General features: G+C 42.3%; 1 protein-coding gene across 1 annotated transcript in view; it reads left to right on the top strand.

Annotated features, from left to right (window-relative positions):
• The window catches only part of naaladl2 (N-acetylated alpha-linked acidic dipeptidase like 2), a 624,478-nt gene extending 603,652 nt beyond the window's left edge, over positions 1–20,826 (top strand). The window contains exons 15-17 of the mRNA XM_078410100.1: positions 6,740–6,833; positions 9,067–9,265; positions 20,616–20,826. Coding sequence (XP_078266226.1) covers positions 6,740–6,833; positions 9,067–9,265; positions 20,616–20,826 — 504 coding nt within the window. The remainder of the gene's footprint in view (positions 1–6,739; positions 6,834–9,066; positions 9,266–20,615) is intronic.
• Positions 20,827–21,115: the final 289 nt, after the last annotated feature.

Below are 21,115 nucleotides of genomic sequence, written 5' to 3'. Positions count from 1 at the left end.
ACTGCGTTTGAAAAATTAATTAAATAAACAAAGTGCTAATAAGTTCCTCATGTATGACAGAGCAGTAAGATCGCACAAATTTATTCATTTGCAATGGATTGCTAAATTAGATCATGATTGAAAAGTCAGGCTTCATGTTTTAGCACAAAATTATAAGCTTCTGAAGAACAGTTATTCAGTGCTGGCATGTGCAGATGCAATTTATAGCCCAGCAAATTGTTGAACTTAAAATAACTCTTTGTAATGTAGCTTAAATTATGTCCATGCAATACTCCTTCATGGCTGGCAAAAAATACCTCCAGCCTGTGTGCATATTGGACTTGGAATGAAATCATGACAAGCTGTAGAAGAGATGTGTAGTTACCCAGTGTGGTGGGCAGAAAGCACCTATTCATTATGATTATATCTTATGGCATTTGCATTGGGCTTCTCTCCGGACATCTTTCAGACACTTTCAGCCGCGATGGCAGCCTCGCCAATAGTCTGTTGGCGTCCTTTTTGGTATTTTTTGTGTGTTTTTAAAGTTTGGGTTAATGTTCTCTGATTTGTTTTATGTGGGGGGTGGGGGAGGGGGTCTGGTGAAACTGTTTTTCAATCTCTTACCTTGCCGGAGATGTGATTGTTTTCTGGATCGTATCTCTGGTCGCTCTGCGGCCTAACATCGTGGAGCTGGAGGCCTTGCTTGGGACTGACTTTGAGCCCCACCGCGAGGCCATGGACTTACCTTGCCTGGGATCAACGCTCCAACTGCGGCCTGCGGATTTTACCACAGGAGCTCGCAGCGTCCGGTAGCTCCAGTTGCAGAAGGTGTCGACTAGCCCCGACCTGGGGTCTGATCGCCCTGCACGGGGGTGCTAAGATTCCCCCCAAAGCGGGAGCTTGATCGCCCCGACGCGGAGGGCCCGACCGCCGGCTAAGGGAGTCAAGGTCATCCCGTCAACGGAAGGGTCGAGGCCCCCGACTGCGGGAGAACAAAGAAGGGAAGAGATTCAACTTTGTTTCACCTTCTATCACAGTGAGGAATGTGGAGGAGTCACTGTGGGGGATGTTCATGTTAAAATGCATTTTGTGTGTTCTGTTGCTTTTATTTGGTATGACTGTGTGGCAAAACAAATTCCTCGTATGTTGCAAAACATATTTGGCTAATAAAGTATGATTATGATTATGACATTTGAACTATCAAAAATACTAAATAATATAATCAAGTTAAAGTTAAATTTTTCTTAAACTTTGTGTTAGAACAATTAAACTGATCTCTGAACTGAACTAAACTAAACTAAACCTATTTCTACTCCCTAGCGTTTGAGGCTCATTGAGGAGGCGCTGTGAACTGTTTTGTATGTGCTGTTATGTTTGCGTGCTACTGTATGTTTCATTTTTTTCCTAATCAGATGTACAGCACTTTGGTCAACGTGGGTTGTTTTTAAATGTGCTATACAAATAAAATTGACTTGACTTGACTAAAAAACTAAACTAACACCATTATTTTCCTCATCTGCAAAACACAATGGGATAAGAGAACATTAAACATCAGTTGTATTGGAGGCTACCCTAGAGAGCAGAATGGGAGGACCATTCAGTAGTGATAACAGAGGGAAAGTAGCTGTGAATCCGTGCTTACAAGCAACAGCATCTACTGCCCGGCAGAAGAGGGGGAAAGAAGGAATAACTGAGGTGAAAAAGGACTGTGATTATGTCGGCTGGATTCCTGAGGCAGCGTGAGGTGCAGATGGAGTTAATAGAGGGAAGGTCAGTCTGCTTGATGGACTGGGCACCATCCACAACACTGCAGTTCCTTGTGGCCTTGGGCACAGCTGTTCCCAAACCAGACTCTGATGCAACTTGAGAGCACATCTGGAGAGGTTGGGAGGAGTTGGTGGACACATGCTGAACTTCATCAGTCTCCTGACAAAGTCAGGGTTGGGGTGCTCTCTTTGCTGCAGCTTCGATGTAGTTGGTCCAGAACAAATTGTTGGTGATATTTGAAATACCAACAATAACAACAAGAAGCGTAACTTTGAGATATAAAGTGATGATATTTCACATGGATACTGAAATAAATGTCAACTTGGACTATAATTTATCCCAGGAGCACAATCCTTCTATCTGTCTATTTCAGCTCACCCATTCAATACTGTCACCTATCATTAATCATGGCAGAAACTAAATGGACTTTTGGATGAAATATGAAATTTGAAATGGAAAAAAAGTGTAATTGAATATGAATGAACAATCACCGACTTAAAAATATCTTTCCAAAATCATTGATATGTTTTAAAATCATTTTTTTTAAATGCAGGTTGAAAGAGAAATGAAACTTGGGCCGCTAAATCATTTTCCATGCATTATTCTCTCCTCTGTCTTTTTGCTTGAGTGTTTTTTGTGCTTAGATTTAAGTTGCCGTGATATATTGGGCCTACTCTGGCTGGCCTTTCACAAGTGGTTGCCTCGTTATCAAGCAGCAGAGTCATTTTCTCTGGTCAACTGAGCTCTGACATCTGCCGTACACATCTTCTCTGGGGATTTGCTCACAGGCCAATAAAAACCCTCCTGTGATACCAGGAAGGAAAAGAAAAATCTCATCCTGTATTGAAAAAAACTTGAGTGTGATATCAAGCTTGCCTTCTTTGCAGAAGTAATAATTATGAACAAGTGTAAGTGTCTTGGTGACTCACTGGACCAGTTCCATTTTGATTGTCATATGTCCAAGTGCAGTCACTTACTGGTGCAGTCTTCTTCTCAATTTCACAGTGCAATGATGAAGAATACAAGTGGTTTTGCTGTCATTACACCAGCAATGTCTAGTATATGATTTCTTTCCCATTTTTATGAGCTTTGCTCCAAAATTCTCTTTAACCTAATGCACCTTTATAAAACGTATCCTTTACATTAAGATTGGTTATGATATAAATTTGTTCAACTGCTCCGAGAAGCAAATTAATTGAAAAGTATCTTCTAATGGACAAGATTACGTAGTTCCATATGCACCTCGACACATTGAATCCAAGGAATGGAAAGCTTCTATTTCACCATGCCTGCATGAATCACAATACGGGTATTAAACTGTGAGAGCATTAGCTTTGAACTGCATCATTAAGTATGGACCTAAGACTCGTGTCCAATTTGAATTTTTTTTTTAAAGAGATTATGACAAAGAGACGAATCATGTTCGATGAAGTATTCCACAAATTTCTCTTCCCAGAATATTTCCAGCTCATAGTTGTACTGAGTAGCATAATGCTGACTCGATCTAAAGATTTGGTCTGAAGCAAAGGGAAACTACTTGTACAATTAATTAATCTGGGATAAAACAACTGCTAGAATGAAGTGGTTTGTAGAAATAAGGAACTGCAGGTGCTGGTTTAACCAAGGAAAGACACAAAATGCTGGAGTAACTCAGCGGGTCACGCAGCATTCCTGGAGAACTTGGATAGGTGACGTTTCGGTTTAACTGGGTTTGGCGGGCTCTTTCCACATGCAGTACAGTGTGTTTGATGCATGGAATATGTGAAATTTGCTAACAGCAGGATTCTTTTCTTTTATTTCATCCAGAATTATCTGACAGCAATAAGGCTTAAAGCAGCCTTTCCCTCGAAATGCTTTGATACTCAAAAGCCACTCCGGACTGAACCAACAGTGAACGTTGTGGAACTATTTGAATGTCTTTAGCTATGCAACGAACATTCAAAAGTGACTAAAATCAATGCAAAACGTTTTTAAAAAAAGTAAAATTATTGTATTTTACAATTGCAAAATGAATACATTTAAACTGTCAGAGAATGCTTAAAGCAGCCTTCCTTTTGTCAAAAAAGATCAATTTGCTCTACCCTGAGATCTAGCTTTACTTTTCCTTTATGTAAATACGTTGCTCAGGAATATAGATTGATCTGACTGATAGCATGACAAGTTAGCATGAATAGCTGTTGTCACAATGAATCACTTCCAAATCCCAACAGCTGATTTCTCATTTTCTAACCCTGTCTTTTCAAGTCGTGCTTCAGTCGTTAACACTGCAGAATAGTCGGTTTGTAATTTAAGTAGTCTAACCTGCCAAGTGGTTCTGATTACTTAGCAGTGAATAGACAGGTTTATGAGCACCAGTCATACATTACCACCTGTTCATATAAACAACAACAAAAAACAGACCATCAGTGCTACCGACAGAAAATACACTGCTGAATGCCCTGTAGAGATGGCAAGATAAATCTCTTCATAGCCTGATAACCCGTGAAAGCTGATAACCTAATGAAATCCATAGAATGAAAACTGGACAGGTTCTAAAATGGGTTGAAGATCTGATCTGTTGGATTACCATCAGGGTGGTGAAAGGGAAAATATCCACACAAGAAGTGATTTTTATGGCTGTAAAGAACTCACAAATCTATTTCAAAATTTAGCTTTGGCCAAGTGGTATATGTTTTAATCAAGTCAAATTTTGGGGAGTCCAGAACAAGGGGCCACAGTTTAAGAATAAGAAGTAGGCCATTTAGAACTGAGATGAGGAAAAACTTTTTCAGTCAGAGAGTTGTGAATCTGTGGAATTCTCTGCCTCAGAAGGCAGTGGAGGCCAGTTCTCTGAATGCTTTCAAGAGAGAGCTAGATAGAGCTCTTAAGGATAGCGGAGTCAGGGGGTATGGGGAGAAGGCAGGAACGGGGTACTGATTGAGAATGATCAGCCATGATTACATTGAATGGCAGTGCTGGCTCGAAGGTTCAAATGGCCTCCTCCTGCATCTATTGTCTATAAATTGATGATATTATTGAAGGGATAATCTGTAAGATTTTGGTTGTGGTACTTGGGAGGCAAATGCGGGGAAATCGCACCAGTTTAGGAGCATCGTGGTCAGCATGGATGAATTGGGCTGAAGGGCCTGTCTCCGTGCTGTAAGATTCTGTGACAATTCTGTGATATTAATGTTGCTCTGACAGAATTGGATCCCATCCCAGATTGAAGACCGCATCACTCCCCCCCTCACACAGTCAAGGATTGGCGCTAAACCAAGGCTCCCAGCACTCGTGCCTCTCAATCTTCCCCTAGCCCAGCCACGGGGAGTTGGGCCTACATGGTCTGGCAGCCTGTTCTGAAGTGTTCCTCACCTGGACACACTGTCTGTCGAGCAGACTCGTAAGTCTCAATGGTTGCATGCCAGTGACATTAAAATCCCACAGCCAGAGGGTGAAGATTGTGACCCCTTCTGAAGATCCACCCCAGCTCCTCTTTCCAGTAAATATACTGGACGTCCCTGTGTTTATCTGCAGTGCATTAGGCAGCTCTCACGTCAACCCCTGGAGAATCACTTTCTGCTTTAAATTGTACACTTAAATTTGCTATCAGCCTGCATTATTTCATCAAGCACTACATGTTGAGGCTCTTATACACAAGTAACATAAGGACGTTAGAAATTGAAGCAGGAACGAGCCATTTGGCCCCATGCATCTGTTCTGCCATTTAATAAGATCACGCTACTTCTCTGCCTCAGCGCCACCTCCTGCGCAACCATTTATCTCTTGATTCCTTCACCATCGAAAGATTAGACAATATCTGCCTTGAACACACTGAAGAACAGTCCCTGCTGAACCTGTATTTCTGACACAACCATATTTGTGACATGGTTATCTTATGCCTCTGGACTTGGTTATGTCAGCTGTATGCCTGCAATAAGAATTGTCATTACTGCCTCTGGCAAACATAACTGATGTGGAGATTTCCAAGCACAGAGCTGTAGTTTTACATCTACAGTTAAATGATGGAGGAAATACTAGCATCATAATGTAAATCATCAATGCTGAACATTTATCGTTTTGATGTAAATATAGCTCTAAGATTTATGCACGTTATGCACTGAAATTAATTCAAGTGGTATTGAAACGTGACACTTGTATCAGTGTATCACAGTTTAACTCGTGCTCTCAAAATCCCATTTTGAATTATTCAGTAGCCATCTAACTGCTTTGGTGAGGGTGCACATGAGGTGGTTGTTGTTTCAATGCTATCACTCTGTGAAGAGTGTTTTTTAACTTTTATTGAAAACTAGACGACCGGTGGACCCATTGGGTCCAAACCTCTCCCACGGGCCCGGCAACCCTCCCCCGACTGACGGCCCGTTGCCAGCCGGGGCGGGCGAGGGGGGAGAGGAAAGGGGAGAGGGAGTCACTCACCCTGGCCCCGGGCGGCCATCGCGGAGGCCAGCAGCAGGAGAGTGGCCGCAAGGCGCTGCCGCATGTTCGTCCTGCCGGCAGCCATCTTGTTTGACCCTCTGCCGCTGCGCTGCACCATGGGAGGAAGGTCAGACGCGGGGCACGCTGGGACTGGCGCCGGTCCTCCCGGCACTGCTGCACGGGGGGCATTTATTAAAGTTTATTAAGTTAATTACTTTGAAAATGGAACAAAACTTGATCAATGCACACCACAGGCGAATGGTGAGTAAGGGGGGCCTAAAATCATTGCGCTATCGTGTATCGTTTTGGCTGTACTTTGGGAACATGCATACATACATACATACATACATACAAGATGAGAGTTTTAGTAATATTAGAAGATGTCACGTTGTAAGGTTTCATGAACAAGAAAAATTGGGGGTGTTGTTTTTCTGTAGCTTTTTATTAATGGAGGTGGAGAAGGTAGTGTTATTATTTTGTTTAAGATATTTATGCTTTGACTTTGCTGTGCACAATAGAATGATTTCTGCTGAAGTAAAGACCATTTCCCGTTCTGCACCTCTTGATTTGTTTGTTGCAGTTGACAGCTGAAATTATTCTGCACATAGCCAATGATCCAGTACTACCTTTCAGTGTTTTGGATGTAGCCCTGGAGGTTCAAAAACAACTCACAGGTAATGTGACTACATTAGTAATTGAACTCTTGAAATATTATTCATTTAAATTTGAAGAGAATACTATACATTGAAGTTCATTCCTTTATTTCTTTCTAACCTCAAATCATAGATGACCAGGCTTTCCAATGCCCTGCACGGCACACATTCCGACATTAGAATTGATTGATATAATCTGAATCATTGCTGGTATGATACATATTCAGACCATGCAGCTATTTTTGTGCAAAACCATCTTTTCTGTGCATAATAATCATCCATTTTTTTTACAAAGACCTTGATATAATACTATGAGATCATAGAACATCGGAAATACAGCACTAAAACAGGCCCTTCAGTGCATAATGTCTGTGTTGAACATGCTGCCAAGATAAACTAATCTCATCTGTTTGCACATGATCCAGATCCATCCATTCCCTGTATACTCAGGTGCCCACGGGCCTATCTAAAAGCCTCTTAAACGCCACATCGTATCTGCCTCCACACCACCCCTTGGCATCCATCGCATTCCAGGCACCAACCACCCTCTATATAACATCTTCCAAAGCACATCTTCTTTAAACATTGCCCGCCTTATCTTAAAGCCATGCTCTCTAGTGTTACACATTTTCACCCTGTGAAAAAAGTTCTACCATTCTGGTAGATTGGTTAGGTTTAGGTTTAGATTCATTATTCTGAAACCCAACAACCGGTCAAATTTAACCAGCCTCATGCACTGCCTTGAGGACATAAAATGTTGGATGGCACAGAACTTCCTTCAACTAAACGAGAGCAAGTCTGAGGTCATCCTATTCACCCCGCCCCCCCCCCCCCCCCCCCCCCCCCGACTCCATCAAAACGATAACAGGCAGCCTTGGAAGCCTATCCTCCCTCGTCAAACCTCATGTCAAAAACCTTGGCGTGATATTTGACTCTGCATTAAAATTTGATAAGCAAGTCAACGCTGTGGTAAAAGCCAGCTTCTTCCAGCTTCGTACCATAGCTAAAATAAAACCATTCCTCCAATTTGACAACATTGAAAAAATCATCCACGCATTCATTTCCTCCCGCCTAGACTACTGCAACTCCCTATACACTGGGATCAGCCAATCATCCCTGTCCCGCCTGCAATTGGTCCAAAACGCCGCAGCGAGACTCCTGACGGGTACCCGTAAAAGGGACCACATCACCCCGATTCTGGCCTCTCTCCACTGGCTCCCAGTACAGTACAGAATCAACTTCAAGCTCCTCCTATTCACATACAAAGCCTTAAACGGGCTTGCCCCCCCTATATCAAAAATCTTCTAACCCACCACTCTATCTCCAGGTCCCTCAGGTCGGCCGACTTGGGGCTACTGACTATCCCGCGGTCTAAGCTTAAGCTCAGGGGTGACCGCGCTTTTGCGGTTGCAGCTCCGAGACTGTGGAACAGCATCCCTCTCCCCATCAGATCTGCCCCCTCCATCGACTCCTTTAAGTCCAGGCTCAAAACCTATTTCTACTCCCTAGTGTTTGAGGCCCTCTGAGGGGGAGCTGTGAACTGTTTATGTATGTGCTGTTATGTTTGTGTGCCATTGTATGTTTGTTTCTTAGTACCTGAACTAAGTACAGCACTTTGGTCAACGTGGGTTGTTTTTAAATGTGCTATACAAATAAAATTGACTTGACTTGACTTGATTATTGTCACATGCACCGAGGTACAGTGAAAAGCTTTGTTTTCCAGACTATCCACTCAGATCAGATAAATGATACATAAATGTAATGAATCAAATTCAAGTGGAGCAAAGGGGAAGATACAGAGCGCAGAATATAGGTCTCAGCTATGTCGCACATGAGTTCCATATACAAAATCCAATGTCCACCATGGGATGGAGGTGAATCGGACAGTACCCTAGCTTATGGAAGGACCCTTCAGAAGCCTGAAAACAGAGGGGAAGAAACTGTTCCTGAGTCTAGTATATTTATCACACAAAGGGTGGTGGGTGTATGGAACGAGCTGACCGAGGGGGTAGTTGAGGCACGTACAATCGCAACGTTTGAGAAACATTTAGACAGGTACACGGATAGGACAGGTTTAGAGGGATATGGGCCAAACGCAGGCAGGTGGGACTAGTGTGGATGGGACGTGTTGGCCGGTGTGGGCAAGCTGGGTCAAAGGGCCTATTTCCATACTCTAAGACTCTATTTGTTTGCATGTGTTTCTCTTTGTTGCTACTTCAGTGCATTTCTTCATTATATACTGTACTTTTTAAAGATGAAAGTGTTGCTTCAGATCAACTTCTGACACTCGCCAGCGCACTGCGGGAAACCGCACAACTTTTTCAGTCGGATGAAATGCGACCAGCTAATAATCCAAAAGAACGAGACCCAGCACACCTGAGAATGTTGAATGACGTGCTGCAAAATGTGGAGAAAAACTTCCTCGTTAAACAGGCTCCTCCAGGTTATTATAGGTACTGAAAAATCTTCTTGTCATATTTATCATTCAAATACTTTTAAATATGAAGTAATTTTGAAAGAGAAATATTAATGTCTCTTGAGAAATAATGACATATAATATTTGTACATTACCTGATGTTTAAATCAAACATTTAATACCATTCAGAAAGCTCAATTTTAATATTTTGTCGGGAACAAAAACACCTTACATCTTGGAATCTAAAGCAACCATAATTAACATATCTTAGAAGTCTGAAGATACAAATAAAAAATATTCTCATTATTGATACTGCTACGTCCGTCCTCCTTCCCTTGGGATCAGAGGTTCATCAATTCTAGGAGCAGAATTAGGACATTCGGCCCATCGAGTCTACTCTGCAATTCATTTGTGGCTGATTTATCTTTTCCTCTCAAACCCATTCTCCTGCCTTCACCCCATAACCCCTGGCATCCGTACTAATCAAGAATCTGTTAATCTCCGCCTTAAAAATATCTATTGACTTGGCCTCCACAGCCGGGTAAAAACATGGATGAAGTTTATCTTTATTCATTTGCTGGAGGGAGATGTTTTGGGATGGTAGAGAACAAGAAACAATCAACCAGTTGGAATTGTGCCAGCTTATTTGGTAATTATCCAGTATTTCCTGCTTCCAGTTGTTTTGATATATCCTTCTAAATTATTATTTTCAGTATTTATTGAATTCTCTTTTGATTCGTGTTGAATCTCCCTCCAGCAACCTTTCAAACAATGACTCACACCGTGAACATTTGCTTCTTTGTGTAATCTCTCATTACTTTGTGAATCCATTGAAGTCTGTGACTTGCCAACCCACCTGCCAGTACAAGTGGAATGGTCCAGCACAGGGACAGGCCCTTCGGCCCACAATGGTGATTTATCTTCTTTTACTTTCATTTATGATTTTCAACACCACTATTGGATCTTCCCCCTTTTCACTGCCCTGAGAAAAATGTCCACAGCTTCTTCTGATTCACCCCAATGCTGGTAAATTTAGTTTAGTTTAGTTTAAAGATACAGGCCCCTCGGCCCATCGAGTCCGCACTGACCAGTGATCCCCGCATATTAACACTATCCTACACACTAGGGACAATTCTTTTTACATTTACCAAGCCAATTTACCTACATACTTGTACATCTATGGAGTGTGGGAGGAAACCGAAGATCTTGGAGAAAACCCATGCAGGTCATGGGGAGAATGTACAAACTCCGTACAGACAGCACCCGTAGTCGGGATGGAACCCGGGTCTCCGGCGCTGCAAGCGCTGTATGGCAGCAACTCTACCGCTGCTCCACCATGCCAGTGCAAATTTCGTCTGCATTTTCTTGTGAATTACTCTTTTAAACTGTTTATATGATTATAAATGACTTTTAGCTGTCCTATTGAATGAACCACTAGGGTGATAATCATTCCTTGCCCCTATCATTCATTCTTTAGTTATTCCCTTTACTTCCCACACTCAACTTCATTCAGCACAATTACATGAATCATATGATCACCATAGTCTATGTTTTGATCTCATTTTAACCTTTTCAGCTTTGGTCATCTTAATAACTCTGCCCCTTACATGCCTTTGCGTTCCGTCTGAAGAAAATATATTCATAGCCATTCCTTGATTTACAATGCATTTGTGGAAAATATTTCATAAAAGTACAATTTTATACACTGAAAAAGCTGTCCAAAATGTATTATGGGCATTTTGGTACAGTGTATTCCAATGTATATGGTGTAGAGCACTGTTCATTATAGGAAAGAATAGCCAGCTGAGTTCACGATATATCCCCCAATGAGTCCACATTGCTACAGCAATATTTCACAAATCAAATATTTGTAAATGTACTCTTTAAAGGTCACTGATTTTTTTGTAATGTTTATTCAAAGTTGTGGAGATCGCCAGCAAGCTTAGTATTACTTTTGTGAACTGCCACAGCCTTCATAACGTACTTCTGTTCTGGGGTTAGGAAGGGACTTCTAGTTCTTCAAACCATCAGTGGTGAAACATTTGCAATATATTTCCAGCGGCAGGATGATACGTAATTTGGATGTAGAGACAAGGAACTGTAGATGATGGTTTACAACAAAAAAAGACACAAAGTGCTGGATAGATCAGCAGGTCGGGCAGCATCCCTGGAGAACGTGGATCGGTGGTGTTTCGGGCCTGGACCCTTCTTCTTTGGTGATGGTGGGGGAAGGGGAGGGGGCGCAGAAGGAAGCTGGAAGAAGGAAGGACAGGACAAAACCTGGCAAGTGATAGGTGGATACACGTGAGGTGAGTTTTGGATAGGCAGATGGTTGGACAAAGGCCAGAGATGAACAAAGCAGGAGTGAGACAAAGGATTGAAGAGTTGCAAATTGTGAAGCCAGAGGGAGGAATGTAGGGGAGGGGGAGGGGAGAAATAGGTGTGAGTTCCGGTGGGGCAGAGGTGAGAGAGGGGGTGGGAGTTGTTAGAGGTTACCTAAAATTGGAGAATTCAATATTCGTACCTTTGCTACCCGTGTAATATGAGGTGGTGGTAACTTGTAGATAAGTATTCCCATTCACTCGCTGACCCTACTTTAGGTGGAAAATATTACACGGTTGATAGGTGCTGTTGAAGAATTGCTCCATTTTTAGTTTGCCCCCTAATTTTGATTCCCTTGATCCTGGGCCAGATGACCTTTCCGTTCACCGAAGCTAACAGTTTTCCATTTAAAGACAGCACTTCTCCGTAGATGATTGTACATGTTGATACCACGATTGCTGTTCCTACCACACATTCTTCATCGACCCGCTGTGTTCCCAGAACCAGATACAGCATTCATTTTGTCTTTGTGGAACTAGAAAATGTACAGGATTTCTGTCTCTTGTTAATGCTCTTACATTGGTGTTGTCCCAGCTATGGTAAAGGAAATGACCACCCACCCCACCCCAGAGATTGTTGCTCTTGTTTGTTTTCACCTTTCCACACTTTATGCCTCTCCTTATCCCTATTTGGTGGTCTGCCGTACATATCCAGAAATAGCCCTGTATTTGTTCTTCAGTTTTAACCAAACTGACGCTGTTGTGTATGACTTTTTACAAACATCATCCCTTTTCAGTATTATACTTTTTTTTTTAATTGAATTGAGTTGGGGTGAAACAGGCCCTTCACCCCAACTCGTCCCTGCTGATCAAGGTGTCTATCTGAGATTGCCCTGTTTGTCTGCATCTGAAAAAATGTTGAAAGGCTGGAGCGATTGGGCTTGTATACACTGGAATTTAGAAGGATGAGGGGGGATCTTATTGAAACATATAAGATAATTAGGGGATTGGACACATTAGAGGCAGGAAACATGTTCCCAATGTTGGGGGAGTCCAGAACAAGGGGCCACAGTTTAAGAATAAGGGGTAGGCCATTTAGAACGGAGATGAGGAAGAACTTTTTCAGTCAGAGAGTGGTGAAGGTGTGGAATTCTCTGCCTCAGAAGGCAGTGGAGGCCAGTTCGTTGGATGCTTTCAAAAGAGAGCTGGATAGAGCTCTTAAGGATAGCGGAGTGAGGAGGATGGGGAGAAGGCAGGAACGGGGTACTGATTGAGAGTGATCAGCCATGATCGCATTGAATGGCGGTGCTGGCTCGAAGGGCTGAATGGCCTACTCCTGCACCTATTGTCTATTGTCTATTGTTTATTGACCCCATCCACCTTATCAACACTCTCATCATTTTAAATAGCTCTAAGGTCATACCTCAATCCTCTACGCTCCAGAGGAAAACATCACAGCCTGTTCACCCTCTACTGATAACTCAAATCCTTCAGTTCTGGCAAAATCCTCGAGAATCTTTTCAGAAACCGTTCCAGCTTAATGACATCCTTCCTATAGCTGGGTGACCAGAACTCTGCCAGGTTCCCCCTAGTGGTCTCACCAACAATTACACAGTTGCAGCATAACATTCCAACTCCGATGTGTAGGAAAGAACTGCAGATGCTGGTTTAAATCGAAGGTAGACACAAAATGCTGGAGTAACTCAGCGGGTCAGGCAGCTTCTCTGGAGAGAAGCAATGGGTGACGCTTCGGGTCGAGACCCTCCTTCAGTATGAATGACCATCTGAAGAAGGGTCTCGACCCGAAACGTCACCCATTCCTTCTCTCCAGAGATGCTACCTGTCCCGCTAAGTTACTCCAGCATTTTGTGTCTATCCCAACTCCTATGCACAGTGCCCTGACCGATGAAGGCAACCGTGCTAAACACCTTCTCCAACTCCGTCCCCCTGTGTTGCCTCTTTCAGGGATCTATCAACCTGTACCCCCATGTCTCTCTGTTCAACAACACTCTCTAGGGCTCTGCCATTTACTGGTTCAGTCCTGTCCTGGTTTAACTGACCATAATTCAACACGTCACACTTATCCAAGTTAAATTCTATCTCCATATTTCTTGGCCTGCTTCCCCAGTTCAGCTAGATCGCGATAAAGATTCTTCACTGTCCATTACGCCACCAGTTTTGGTGTCATCTGCAAACTTCTTGCCATATTAACAATGTTGTTATCTAAATAGTTAATATAGATGACAAGCAAAAGTGGACCTAGCAATGATCCCAGTGCCAGATCACAGGGCTCCAATCCATGGAAACATACAAACATAGAAAATAGATGCAGGAGGAGGCCATTTGGCCCTTCGAGCCAGCACCGCCATTCATTGTGATCATGGCTGATCAGTAACCCGTGCCTGCCTTCTCTTCATATCCCTTGATTCCACTGGCCCCTAGAGCTCTATCTAACTCTCTTTTAAATTCATCCAGTGGATCAGCCTCCACTGTCTTCTGTGGCAGAGAATTCCACAAATTCACAACTCTCTGGGTGAAAAGGTTTTTCTCACCTCAGTTCTAAATGGCCTCCCCTTTATTCTTAGACTGTGGCCCCTGGTTCTGGACTCCCCCAACATTGGGAACATTTTTCCTGCATCTAGCTTGTCCAGTCCTTTCATAATTTTATACGTCTCTATAAGATCCCCTCTCATCCTTCTAAACTCCAGTGAATACAAGCCCAGTCTTTCCAATCTTTCCTCATATGACAGTCCCGCCATCCTGGAGATTAACATTGTGAACCTATGCTGCATTGCCTCAATAGCAAGGATGTTGTTCCTCAAATTAGGAGACCAAAACTGCACACAATACTCCAGGTGTGTTCTCACCAGGGCCCGATACAACTGCAGAAGGACATATTCCTATACTCAAATCCTCTTGTTATGAAGGCCAACATGCCATTAGCTTTCTTGACCACCTGCTGTACCTGCACGCTTACTTTCAGTGACTGGTGTACAAATCCAAATGACAACAACCAGTATCACCCTTAGACTCCTTCCACCAAGCCAATTTTGCCAACAAATGGCTTGCTCTCCCTGTATCCCGTGTGATCTAACCTTATAGACCAGCCTCCCATACGGGACCTTGTCAAAGACCCGGACAATATCCATCACCCCACTATCCCTTTTCCTTACCTTATCTGATAGTTAGGTTTAGTTGCTTAAAATTCTCATGGCAGTTTACGGGTTTCCTAGTAACCAAAATAAATCAGCATCAATATAAATCAAAGCTATGATGATACTGTGTGAATTCCAAAGTACCATCATTCCATGTTGAAGCACAGTAGAGAGCTAATTCTAGGATTCTTTTAACTTTGGGAGCATTATTGAAAGAAAGGTCCAAGTGGTCTTTTAAAAATAATAACGAGGCTCAAGATACCAGAATCTGCAGGTCCTTGTGTCTCCCTAAGAACTAGGTTCACTTGATGACGTAACCACCTCCAATCAGGCCATCACGGGGCCACTGATTATAGGTTATGAGGCAATGAAACTAGGCTGACACACTGGTGTGATGTTGACATTAAGCTATGGTCCCAGCTTGCTGCTGCTCTATTTGGATGAATGTCATCTCAACCTTTGTACGCCATAAGGAAGAGCAATGGTCTCATTGTCTGCTAACCAATATTTACATTCTCCAGCCATTAGAAAGAGATGACATAGTTTTTGATTCGACTGCAGTTTGCAGGAGCTACTTATGTGTAAAATCATTAGTATATTCATCTGTGGTATTTAATGGCATTTCAGGGCACTTCATTGTATGTCAAGCATTTCACAATATCCCAAAGGCACGATACATCATTATATATGTTTAAATTAATGTTTTTTCTTTAAAAAAGTCACTTTGTTAAGGTTTTTATAGTAATGGAATTATACGGACAAGTCAGCAAGTAGCTATGCTTCATTGTGGGATGTGAAATAAGGCTGTAAATAGCTTTGATTACAGCTTCTGTTTAGTGGAATTTGGCAAAAGAGGTAACATTTTCTATAAATCAATATCCTCTTTTGATGAATAGTCCTACTTTCTGGGAAATTGATTTTTTCATGCATTTTTACAAATTTATTATAATATTTTAAAACAAGAATAGATTGTAGGTCAAAAGGAATAGGCTTTTGAATCAATCTTGATATCTCAACAAAGGTGTGCATGCAAGAAGCTTTGAAATGTGTCCAAACCAGTCCCAGGTGCAACGATACAGTCATTTGCGGGGTAAAAAAACAAAGAGCTTTTGGAGCTGTTTCTTCACGGTACCACAGTGAGTATTGATTTGGTTAAACCAGATCTGTCAACTGGGGCATTATAAATAAGGCAATTCTTCATCTGTAACCAGAGAGGCTTAGGTATAATTTACAGCTGATGACAATAAGGCAAGGCCAGATCACGAAGGCATGGCTTTGATTTAAATTGCCTCTAATTTGGATCAAAATTTTCTTTCCCTTTAGACCTCCTGATTTATCAGGGTTGAGAGCTCGCTGATTATGTGTCAATGACTTTGTCTGCTTTGCAGAGTCAGAGAGTCTTGCAGCACAGAAACTGGCCCCATGGGTGCAACATGTCCGAGCTGAGCACTTTGACCATTTATCCCGACACCATTCGCCTTTCCAGTTCCATATCCTCGTACACATTGCGGTCTGTGCCGATCTAAATGTTTCTTAAATATAGTGCTTATATCTGACTCCACCACCTTCCCTGACAGTGGGCTCCAGATATCATCCACTCTCTGCCTAAAAATATTTTCCCTCAGATCCCCTTTAAAACTCCTTCATCTCACCTTAAACCTATGCCCTTTTGCTTTTTGATACCCCCTGCAAATGAAAATGTTTCTCAATATCTACCTTGTCTCAGCCTGCAATAATTGTATTTGCTTCTACTCATCCTCCTTCCCTCATGGGAAAACAAACCCAATCCATTCAATCTCTCCTCATTACGGAATTGACGCAAAAAATATTTTTTTATAAGAGTGCATCTATAGATGGGCAGATCTGCATCAAGAGGGCAGATTTTAGCCTCCTCCATTGTATGGAGACCAGAAATGTTAGAAGAGCATAAATCAACAACCGATCCTTGTGCGGTACTCAGTTATGAGCTAGTGTAGTACAGGGACAATGGCAGGCAGAATGTGGGCTGTGTTTTTGATATACTGACCAGGTACGATGCTACCCTGCAAAACAGACACTGATCAGTGAGGGGGAACTTGCTCGGGCTACAACCCAGAGGAAACCCAAAATAGAATTTAAAATGTTCTCGTGGATTGAACATGCTTTGCTGGGCCACGCAATCTCGCCTCTGCTTTCGATTACATCTATCTGTCATTCCTTTTGTTCATTGCAGCCAATGTTCTGATCCTTGCAGAGGTCTGACTACTTTGCCATCCTCTTAATAGCACCAGAACCTAGGAAAGAGGGTGCTGAATTAGAACATAAGAAAACAGGCTACTGAAAGGGTTAAAGTGTGGTAAAGATTTCCATAGTTGCAGTAGCGGCAAAGAAAACAAGTGAAAGCATGTAATAAAGAGAATCCTTGACAAGCTAGCATTTCTGTGAATAAGACATGCATGTACCTGCTACAACTTGCTGCTGTTTCTCCTTTAGGAATGTCGCCTTATTAAGCAAATTCAAAGTTCAGTACAAGACCCTCACTGTCACTGTGAACGTCTCATTAAAATGGCATGTGTTCTAATATCATTAACATGCAATTAATAATGTATTTGTTTCCTTTTACTACCTCATTAACATGACTGTGTGTCATGGTGATAAATCTACAGTGTCTTCAAGTCTGGAGTCAGGAATGTCTCCCTTTGATGGACTTGCCTTTATTGAGAGGAGTCTTCTTCTTTCATGTCCATCGTCTATGTTTCGAATGTTCGGCCAGGCTCTTGCACAGTGGACCGCCTTCTCGTTTGCCTTCCAGGTCTTCCAGTCACACCTGTGACCAGGTGGTAGTTGTTCCTTGGTTGGGTTGGGAAGAGTATTGAGTACAAAAGTTGGGACCTCATGATGCAGCTGTACAAATCATTGGTGAGACCACATTTGGAGCACTTTGTGCAGTCCTGGTCACCCAGCAGTAGGAAGGATGTCATTAAGTTGGAGCAGGTGCAGAAGAAATTGCCCAGGATGTTACCTGGGCTTGTGGGCTTGAGTTACAGGATGATGTTGGATAAGCTGAGCTTATGAGGCTGAGGATTGACCTTATTGAGGTGTACAAGATCAAGAGGGTTATGGATAAAGTGGATTCTCACACTCGTTTTCCCAGCAAAGAGGATTTTAAAATTAGAGAGCATAGGCTTACGATAAGAGGGCAGAGATTTAAGAGGAGCGAAGGAGCAACTTGTATGAGCTCCCAGAGGAAACTATAGAAGCGGATACAATTAGGATTGTGAAAAGAGATTTGGACAGATATATGTAAGAAAATAACGGCAGATGCTGGTACATATTGAAGGTATTTATTCACAAAATGCTGGAGTAACTCAGCAGGTAAGGCAGCATCTCAGGAGAGAAGGAATGGGTGACGTTTCGGGCAGCATCTCAGGAGAGAAGGAATGGGTGACTGATCAGTCTGAAGAAGGGTCTCAACCCGAAACGTCACCCATTCCTTCTCTCCTGAGATGCTGCCTGACCTGCTGAGTTACTCCAGCATTTTGTGGACAGATATATGGATAGGAAGGGTTTAGAGGACTGGTGACCAAATGCAGGCAAAGGGGACGTCCAATATGCCAACTTGACTGACAAAGGGCCTGTTTCCGTGCTGTATAGCTCTATGATTCTATGACACTGGAACCGAGAAGACCCAAAGAACGTATTATGGATATTAAATAAAATTCCTGAGGTATTTCTGTGATAAAAAAAGAAAGCAAATGACCTTTTCATTCGTGCATGGAAGCATGCTGAAGAGGTGCTGTGTAAACCACAGCAGTTTATTCCAGTTCTATTAGTTTTTCATGTGCATCTTTGCAGATCTAGAGTGCTAAGTAGGACCAAAATCTGTAATCACACAGTAAACAATAACAATTTCACCGTTCTTGTACCAGAGTTGTACTTACAAAAGGGATGTTAGAATTGAATCCACTATTTGATGGTATTGAAAGCAGCGTTGTAGACAGTAAGGATGTGATGGAACACCCTCCACTTCACAAGTTCACGTTGAGGAGAACTTGTAGATTATACAGGAGTAGAATTAGGCCATTTGGCCCATCGAGTCTACTTTGCCATTTAATCATGGCTGATCTCTGCCTCCTAATCCCATTCTCCTGCCTTCTCCCCATAACCCTTGATACCCGTTCTAATCAATAAGTTGTCTGTCTCTGCCTTAAAAATATCCACTGACTTGGCCTCCACAGCCCTCTGTGGCAATGCTCCACAGATTAACTATCCTCTGACTAAAGAAGTTCCTCCCCACCTCCTTTCTAAAAGAGCGTCCTTTAATTCTGAGGCTGTGACCTCTGGTCCTAGACTCTCCCACCAGTGGAAACATCCTTTCCACATCCACTCTATCTATGCCTTTCATTATTCTGTAAGTTTCAATTAGGTCCCCCCTTAACCGTCTGAACTCCAGTGAGTACAGGCCCAGTGCTGTCAAACGCTCATCATATGCTAACCCACTCATTCCTGGGATCGTTCTTGTAAACCTCCTCTGAACCCTCTCCAGAGCCAGCACATCCTTCCTCAGATATGGGGCCCAAATTTGCTCACAGTGCTCCAAATGTGGCCTGACCAGCGCCTTATTGAGCCTCAGCATTACAAGTCTCTTTTGGTATTCCAATCCTCTTGATATAAATTTGCCTTGATATTGAATTTGCCTTCCTTACTACCGATTCAACTTGCAAATTAACATTAACAAATTAACATCCCTTTGCACTTCTGATTTCTGGATTCTTTTTCCTTTTAGAAAATAATCTATGCCTTTATTCTTATTACCAAAATGCATGACTCTGCACTTTGCTATACTGAATTTCATTTGCCACTTCTCTGCCCACTCTGTACAATCTGTCCAAGTCTTTCTGCAAAGTTCTTGCTTCCTCTACACTGCCTGGCCCTCCGCCTATCTCAGCATCATCTGCAAACTTGGCCACAAATTCTTCAATCCCCTTATCCAAATCATCAACCCACAGTTCCACAGCAGCCAGAGTACGGTGGATTTCTCCCCCCATCAACACCCATTCACTCACCCCACCACTGACACATGGTGGCAGCACTTTGTACCATCCACAGGATTTAGTGCAGCAACTCACCGAAGAAAGTTGAGCAACGGAACACCTGGAAGTTGCCCTCCAATCTAAACACCATCCTGACCTGAAAATGTATTGCCGTTCCTTGACCATCACTGGCTCATAGACCAGAAAGTCTCTGTTGCTTCACTGCTTGCAGACACACACCTTAGGGTCTGCAGCAGCACAAGAAGGCAGCTCACCACTATTGTGGCAACGAGGAATGGCCAGTTCCACGCTGGCTCAGCTTGCCAAGCCCAAATCCCTTCAATGAAAATCAAAAAAAATCATGCATAGTCACAAAAGAGTTTCTTAATGTCTATAGTTACATCAAGATCTTGGGTATCATTGAGCCCAGTATCATCTACCCAATCAAGATTGATAGTCTAAACGTTAACCATTGTGATTCTGGCAAACTTATCTTACGATGAAGGAATTATGTTCCAGCTTGAGGTTACCTGAATGAATGAATGGATAAGTTTATTGGCCAAGTATGTACACGTACAAGGAATGTGCCTTGGTGCTCCGCTCGCAAGTAACAACACGAACATGCAGTAAACAATTAAGAATAAAGCATAAAACATTAATGTACTGTACAGGAAGACCTTTCAAGACTCCTCTCTACCATAGAGGGGCTGTTCTCTGTGAGAAAGCCTTGACACATTCACAGAAATTCACTCTTGAGCTCATCATTACTTTTGTTGAAAGATTCACCGTATTGGCAACTGTTTGCTGCAGCCAATTTATAAATTAGTTTAGAGTGTAACATCAGCAAACATTTCAATCTTGTCTTTGTTTTCATTGTAATATATTGTTTTGTTTTCCAGAAATATCCTGTATCACCTCGAAGAATCATCAGATCATTTTTCTATTTTAAAAGAAGCTTTTAACCACTCCAGACTTCAAAAGTCAAACCAAACTCTATCTACAGTTCTATCTGAGGTGATCAACTGCATTAAGTCTGCTCAGGTGTATTTAAAAACAGGTTTGGATGTGTTTGAGAATATTCAAAACACAAAAAAACAAAACAAAGTTTAACAATGTGCAATGGTGCATAGGTTAACGATTTCCTATTTTGGAATATATTCCTGAAAAAAGGAATCTAATTTTGCCAAAGGATACGTGGTTACTTACAACAGGAATTGAATATGGTGCCCATTTCATTGATCTAAGTACCATTTGATGGTGATCTTTATTGATAAGTGGCAATTATTATTACCAACCCAATTGAGTCAGACTCAGTAATTGCAGTCATGGGTTAATAAAATATGGCATAGATAATATTAATGTCGATACCAGGTCATAGAATGGCCGGATAGTTGCAGTC

This window comes from Rhinoraja longicauda, chromosome 13, assembly GCF_053455715.1.
Source record: "Rhinoraja longicauda isolate Sanriku21f chromosome 13, sRhiLon1.1, whole genome shotgun sequence".
Taxonomy (NCBI): Eukaryota; Metazoa; Chordata; class Chondrichthyes; order Rajiformes; family Arhynchobatidae; genus Rhinoraja; species Rhinoraja longicauda.
Note: the sequence above shows the minus strand (reverse complement) of the source record. Positions and strands in the feature narration are given on the sequence as shown.